The sequence below is a fragment of the Eretmochelys imbricata genome, chromosome 1, assembly GCF_965152235.1.
Source record: "Eretmochelys imbricata isolate rEreImb1 chromosome 1, rEreImb1.hap1, whole genome shotgun sequence".
Lineage (NCBI taxonomy): Eukaryota > Metazoa > Chordata > Testudines > Cheloniidae > Eretmochelys > Eretmochelys imbricata.
Window position 1 is genome coordinate 61,612,215 of NC_135572.1, and position 7,877 is coordinate 61,620,091.

A 7,877-nucleotide genomic window follows, 5' to 3' on the forward strand; every position below is an offset into this window, starting at 1 on the left:
ATGATCAAGATACAAAAGGAGCACTTAAAGATGATAAAGTCATCACAGAGAAACTATATGAATTCTTTGCTTCAGTCTTCACGGACGAGGATGTTAGGGAGATTCCCAAAGCTGAGCCATCTTTTGTAGGTGACAAATCTGAGGAATTGTCACAGATTGAAGTGTCACTAGAGGACGTTTTGGAATTAATTGAGAAATTTAACAGTAACAAGTCACTGGGACCAGATGGCTTTCACGCAAGAGTTCTGAAAGAACTCAAATGTGAAATTGCGGAACTATGGTTTGTAACCTGTCCTTTAAATCAGCTACTGTACCCAATGACTGGAAGGTAGCTAATATAACGCCAATATTTAAGAAGGGATCTAGAGGTGATCCTGGCAATTACAGACTGGTAAGTCTAACATCAGTACCGGGCAAATTAGTTGAAACAATAGTAAAGAATAAAATAGTCAACAACATAGAAGACCATAAATTGTTGCGCAAAAGTCAGCATGGTTTCTGTAAAGGGAGATCATGTCTTACTATCTAATAGAGTTCTTTGAAGGGGCCAACAAACATGTGGACAAGGGGGGATCCAGTGGACATAGTGTACTTAGATTTCCAGAAAGCCTTTGACAAGGTCCCTCACCAAAGGCTATTATGTAAATTAAGTTCTCATGGGATAAGAGGGAAGAGCCTTTCATGGATTGAGAACTGGTTAGAAGACATGGAACAAAGGGTAGGAATAAATGGTAAATATTCAGAATGGAGAGGGGTAACTAGTGGTGTTCCCCAAGGGTCAGTCCTAGGACCAATCCTATTCAACTTATTCATAAATGATCTGGAGAAAGGGGTAAACAGTGAAGTGGCAAAGTTTGCAGACAATACTAAACTGCTCAAGATAGTTAAGGCCAAAGCAGACTGTGAAGAACTTCAAAAAGATTTCATGAAACTAAGTGATTGGGCAACAAAAATGCAAATGAAATTTCATGAGGAAAAATGTAAGTAATGCACATGGGAAAAAAACCCCAAATATTATACATACAATATGATGGGGGCTAATTTAGCTACAACTAAACAGGAGAAAGATCTTGGAGTCATTGTAGATACTTCTCTGAAGACTTCCACATAGTGTGCAGTGGCAGTCAAAAAAGCAAACAGGATATTAGGAATCATTAAAAAAGGTATAGAGAATAAGACTGAGAATATCTTATTGCCCTTATAGAAATCCATGGCACGCCCACATCTTGAATACTGCGTACAGATATGGTCCCCTCATCTCAAAAAAAGATACTGGCATTAGAAAAGGTTCAGAAAAGGGCAACTAAAATGATTAGGGGTTTGGAACGGGTCCCATATGAGGAGAGATTAAAGAGGTGAGGATTTTTCAGCTTGGAAAAGAGGAGACTAAGGGGGGATATGATAGAGGTATATAAAATCATGAGTGGTGTGGAGGAAGTGAATAAGGAAAAGGTATTTACTTGTTCCCATAATATAAGAACTAGGGGCACCAAATGAAATTAATGGGCAGCACGTTTAAAACAAATAAAAGGAAGTTGTTCTTCACTCAGCGCAAGGTCAACCAGTGGAACTCCTTGCCCAAGGAGGTTGTGAAGGTGAGGACTATAACCCGGTTTAAAAGAGAACTGGATAAATTCATGGAGGTTAAGTCCATTAATGGCTATTAGCCAAGATGGGTAAGGAATGGTGCCCCTAGCCTCTGTTTGTAAGAGGGTGGAGATGGATGGTAGGAGAGAGATCAGTTGATCATTACCTGTTAGGTTCACTCCCTCTGGGGCACCTGGCATTGACCACTGTTGGTAGACAGGATACTGGGCTGGATGGACCTTTGGTCTCACCCAGTATGGCCATTCTTATGTTCTTATCAGTAGATTGTTCTCATCTCAAGAATACAAAGGAACCTATGCCGAAAATAGAAACTGGATAAAAAAGATCACTTACCTTCAAAACATCTGTAGGGTTGGCAATAGATGATGAAATCACCCCCGAAAGAACGCCACACAATACATTTACCACCAGGGTTTCATCTATTTCCAGAAGCAAAAACAAATTCTCAGCCACAGGCTTTTACACTGTGTTAAGACATCAAGTGCAAGTCAATGCTTTACCTTCTTTAATGAAAGAGGCAGTTGAAAGTAAGTAGCCAAACCCTCAAAGTCAATTCTTCTTGTTTTTAAGATAGCTCAATTTTTGTTGGAATTTCATTTGCAGAAGCATTTTTGAAATAAATATAAAGCTGATGCATACATACATTTCATTGATACAATACAATGTATGTATGCATCATATGACTGATATTGAAACAATATAAACAACTTTAGATGAAATATATTAGCAAGCAGTGGTAACAAAGCTGAAAAACCCGCTCACCTTCTGGTTGCTCAACAAACACTCTCTTCAAGCTTTGGTAAGTGCCTATTTTTATTGTTCCATACGAAGCCTGGCGTAACATTGCAGGGGCAATCCTATAAAAATAGCAAGAAGCAGATAATGTATACATTCAAAGCTTCCTGAAGTCTCGGTACCCAGAAATACGGTTTATTCAATGAATTTTTAAGAGTAGGATAGGCTGAACTCAGGGTATGCAATAAAAGTGAAAGGTTTGTTCATTTAAACCAGATGATTTCAGAACCAGGACAGATAGGGGGAAGGCCTGCAGTAAAAATTATATTCAAGCATGGAAGAAATGAAGGTGCGGTGGTACTACCGACCCTTTTAAAAGGGCTGAGGAAAAACCCTGACCACAGTGATTGCCATAATGAACACTGGTACTGATTTGGCAATCATTTCCTGCTTGGCAACGAGCTGAAAAGTCTAAAAATCAATGTATACAGAACAAAAGATATTCTCTGAATAATGTTTTAAAACAGTAATTATAATTTCCTGTAACTTGATGTGGTACTTTGAAAGTATCGCCTGACATTAACAGTGCGAGTTTAAAACATGTCGCTAAAGTATAAAAGCTATATTTGAATACATATATGCACAGCACATGCATGTTTCAATATTATGTCAGCTACAATGAGAGAATACCAGTTTTTCACTTTTGTGTAGGAAAACAAATCTCTTAAAAATAAGGTAATCATTGATTTCATAAGAAACAGGATTTTTTAATCTAATGCCCTATAAAAATCATAACAGTGAAAGTCAAATGGACTTTTACTGCTATTGTTATAATTGATGCATTGCATGTGCGACGATATACTATGACATGAGATAATTTCGCTACTACAAGTTTACTACACCTAAGCTCTAATACAAACGTACACACACACTCTTCATTTCTATGCTAGCTCATGCTTGTATTAATCAGTTCAGTAGAGATGTTAACCCTACAAATGGATTCCCAACACCACCACACAAATGAAGTTAGTTATCACTTGGTGAAGGAAGTTGGGATTTAAATTTACTTTTGCCATCACTAATATGAAATGAAGTATCTGACTTACATTAGCTGATAGAGGGTTTATCGTATAATAGTAAAAATGACTTTTCACAATAACTTACATGGAAGTTATATGGTATTTTATTGGTCTATTCGGATGCATTTTCCAAAAATATAATGCATTGTGAACTACAGTTATAACAGTACACCTATGATCTCAAAGCGAACTACAAAAAAACCTCCCTTCTACTACAGTGGGTAAAGTTTATTAAAAAATAAAATGCCATTCACACATAGCAATTACCATGATGTAAAAATATTGTACTTTGAAATTATGCCCTATATTCTGAACCATTTCTATTCAAATACTTTGTCAGATATGGCCTGCCTCTCCCTCATGATCTCTTTTTTAAGTGGGGCAATAAATTATTTTTTTTTAGTTAAAATCCAATACCATTGTATGTGACAGTTTTTCATAAACTGTCCCAAAATTCACAAATGCAAACTGGTTACATAAAGTATATTTTATTTTACCCAGAATACAGTGCTTTCAACCCTTCTTCTTTCCATATCCTCACTAGTGCATGCACCATTCCTCTGTAACGAATCTCTTTAAATTTGGCATCATTAGTTTGACCTTGAACCTGGAGACGTGTTTTGGTGAGATCAATTGGGAAAGTACCTTAAAGTCAAGGGAGGAAAAAGTATATTAATTTAACATGAAACATTTGTCTACCCAAAGCAGATACATCATAAACCAAAATGTTAACATAATGCAGAACCTCTGTTTTCTAAAGACAAAAGAAAACGTATAATTAGTTGCAGGCTAACAGAGCCAGTCATTTACATTCAAATGGCTTTATAGAGAGCTCTACAGTGGCAGCCAGTGCTTCAATATCAAGTTATATAGGCTCAAAACAGGAACTTCTGCTACAAACCACATAAGAAGCTGAAGGCCTGGACCTGCAAATCCCCTTGATCATTTTCACTAACTACAAGTAACACCACAGCTATTGATGTACAATCTCACAGAAAATGAACTTTGGGAGTCTGCTCTTAAACTGCACCTATTTAGAGCCAAATTCTGAAGACCCTTACTCATATAAGCAATCCTTGTTCATATCTGTAGTTGCACTGATGTGTTGTGTTACTTGTAGTTAGTGAAAAATGTGATTCAGCCAATCTAGACTGTGTGCATGCTAAATTATACACATGGTAAGTGAATTGAAAGGCTATCATGATTTTATTTTACTGTTAGATGTTTCAAGCTGTACACAAGGGCAAATATTTTGGGAATCAGAAACCATATGAGCACTTATTGTCTGCAAATCTTAAGAAAATGATTCCTTCCAAAAAAAATTGCTCCTGATAATGTGTTACACAAATTCTCTTGAGGCCTGAGGAAGAAATGGCTGCTTCTTCACATCTATCCCCTATAATCTCTATTTGCGTTTTAACCTCTTATGAGATCACCACCATATTTTATCATAATACTCTATTGGACAGCTATAAATAACCATGAAAATTCTCATATAAAAAAGTGCAGATGCAACACTCTAGTTCACCATTTATTTGACTGCTGTTATTTCTATTTTCTATATCTCTAACATCTGTAAAGTTCTGTTCAAAAATTCAACAGACTAAATTGAAACTACTTATCACATGAGACCTAAAGCCAATAAGATCAGTACTATTTCCAATACCACACTTCCAGATCTCAATGCCACATACATTCACACAAAAAAATCCAGCATTCAAGGCTTCCCCATTCAATAAAAATTTAAGAAGTGCTCTAGGATATCATGGAGCAAACAATTCCTTTTTCTTTAAGGAAACAAGTTAACATGACAAACTTTTATTTGGCAATATGAAAACACTTGAGTATCATTAATTGGGTTGGTGACTATTTCTTTCCTTTCCTTCAACAATACACATTAGACAAAAAGCAACAATAGCCCTTCAAAATTTAAGTTCTTCTGGAAGCACTTTAAATGTAAGTTAGTAATCTACTGCAGTAGCTATTTTATTTTTCACATTACATAAATTTGAGAGTTGAAACTGAACCTCCTAATGTAGAATAAGTCATGCAAACAGTTAGAAGATTAACTTCTTACCACATTCTGCCGTGATTGAAGCTAAGCCTCCATAAACAAATGGCTTCCAGTTCAGTGCAGACATTCTTCTGGATTCTTCTTTCTACGAGAGGCAGCAATGGCTTTTATTAGGTATTCGAAAGATACAAAATCTTAGTATTTTTAGGGGAACTACATTGCTCAATATTCTGAACTTATTACTAATATTCCTCCCTCAAATGCATTTATTTTTTTACTACAGCAGCAAGGGATCTAGACTATGTGTGTCACAGTACAGTAAACAGACAGCAAAGCACTGTGTTACACATTAGGAAGCTTGGCATGCTTATAACAGAACATTTTAAAACAAACTCAAATGCATTATCAATTAAAACATTAACCTTCAGAAAATGTAGAAGAAGAATGTGATACTTAATTGACTTTCTGGTTAGGAGAAAGACAGTTAACAATGCTGTCACACATCTGGATTTGAATCAGGATATTCAACAACCGTTTTGACTACCAATATCTTGATTGTAAAAGGCTAAGACAAATACTTATCAGGGATAATTTTAGGCGCACAGAACTCAATACTATTATGATTGACCTTTAAGATCAAAAAAGTGCCTCCCCTCCCATGTTTCTACAATTCTAGCTGAGCTAATATTAATCGGACTATGGCTTCATATCCAGTGTGATTTTTAAGTAAGTCATTACTGAATTTTTTGGGTCTGTTCTTTTGCAATGAAAAAGTTAACACTACAACCAAGAAACAGGTAGCATTGGCTTACTAGCATATGTGCATACAAATATCTAGATATTTGCATTTCAGTGTTACTGAATGTGCTTGTTCTTTTATTATGAAAAATGCTGGGTACAATACATGACCTACCTTCTCTATAGGCAACATTCATTTTATAAATCTGACGGGGGAGGGTGGGAGGCACATAGCCACTAGTGTTGGTATCTTCCATATTTGCCAAAGCAAAAAAAAAAAAAAGGAAGAAGCCTTCTTAATCTTGGGCCTTATGTTCAGAAGTGTGGAGAATCCAGAACTCCAAATGAATTTAATGGAAGCAGCAGACTCTCAGCAAGTCTGAAAGCAGACCCTCCTATCACATTATTTTATGCGAGAATTATTTGAGACACCAGTTTTCCAATGGTCTCAGGACAAGAAAAAGCTACTAGACAGAGATTTCAAATATTTTACCCAATGCCCAAATCTACATGGGAATTCATCCTGCTCTCACTATTATCCCTGCAGTTTTTAACAGAGCTGACAGCACATGTTAGTAGTTTTCCAAAGACAAGTGGTACAAAATCAAGCCATCTTTAAAATCAAAGCCTATAGCCTGTCCTAGTCCTCTCCCCTGAAAAACTGGGAAGGCACCAGGAGGAGAGGAGATCTCTGCTGCCGAAAGCAAGGCCGAACGGCAGCACCTTCCTCGACGCATGCCGTGAAGCGGGGCACCGAGGCAAGGACACATCCCTCTGAGGCAGTTTTCACTTTCACCCAAGAAAGCTGAGCTGAAGCTTTTATTCGGGGGTGGAGGGAGGGGGGACAACAACAGGAACGTCAGTCAGCCTCCTTGCAAGGCTAACTTGTAAAGACAAACGTGACAAAAGCGCGGGCTGAGGAGGGGAAAGCAGGCCGGCTGGAGGCGCGCACCGGCCAGTGTCCGGCACCCGCCAGACACGGGACTGTCAGCGAGCCCGCCCGAGAAAACGCCCCCTCGGCGCCGCCGGGACTGTGCTTCAGACCCGGGCTGCAGCACGAGGAGACGCCGGCGCAGCGGCTCCCGCGGGTAGCCGGGAGCGGTGCCCACAGCAGGGCCCCGCCGCGGGGCGACGCGCCAGAGCCCAGCCGGCCACACGCGGGCAGGGCCCCCGGCCGCCCACTCCCCTCCCCCCACGCGCGCTTACCGGCGGCGCCCGCCCCGCTGGGTCCCAGCAAACCCGCCGGCCCGCCGAGGTCTCGGGATCAAACAGCGCGGCAGCCGCTTTGCTCCGCGGATTTATACCCTCCGCAGCCAGCCCGCGCCCTGCGTAGGCCGCCCCGCGCGCCGCCGCCAACCCCCGAGCCGCCGCGAGCCGCGCCCCGTCCTCCCATTGGTGGAGCGGTGCGGGGCTGCCCGTCAGTGCCGGCTCACGATGGGGCGGGGGAGGGGCGGAGCGCGGCTGAGCTGAGGCGACCTTTGTCCCTGGGGTTATTTACAGGGGCTGTTGGGGTGACTTTAGGTCTCAACCCTCCCCACTCCAGCCCCGCACAGAGCCATGTGCACAGTAGGCTCTTCTGCGGGGAGGGCGGGCACTGCCCCTGTGTCTCCAACCAAATGATGCCCTTCTTCAGGACAGCTGGGTTTTCTGGCACTGGGAGACCTTGGACAAGTCACTTGTGCCTCGGTTACTGCTCTGCCTCA

The 7,877-nt window shown here is 40.5% G+C and overlaps 1 protein-coding gene across 2 annotated transcripts in view; it reads right to left on the bottom strand.

The window, feature by feature from the left end:
* SLC25A30 (solute carrier family 25 member 30) overlaps positions 1 to 7,521 on the bottom strand; it is a 29,379-nt gene extending 21,858 nt beyond the window's left edge. For both annotated transcript variants that reach the window (XM_077811663.1, XM_077811671.1), the window contains exons 1-5: positions 7,381 to 7,521; positions 5,500 to 5,581; positions 3,920 to 4,067; positions 2,371 to 2,465; positions 1,942 to 2,027 (exon numbers count right to left, since the gene is read on the bottom strand). In XM_077811663.1, coding sequence (XP_077667789.1) covers positions 1,942 to 2,027; positions 2,371 to 2,465; positions 3,920 to 4,067; positions 5,500 to 5,563 — 393 coding nt within the window. In that variant the 5' untranslated portion in view covers positions 5,564 to 5,581; positions 7,381 to 7,521. The remainder of the gene's footprint in view (positions 1 to 1,941; positions 2,028 to 2,370; positions 2,466 to 3,919; positions 4,068 to 5,499; positions 5,582 to 7,380) is intronic.
* Between the last annotated feature and the right edge of the window lie 356 nt (positions 7,522 to 7,877).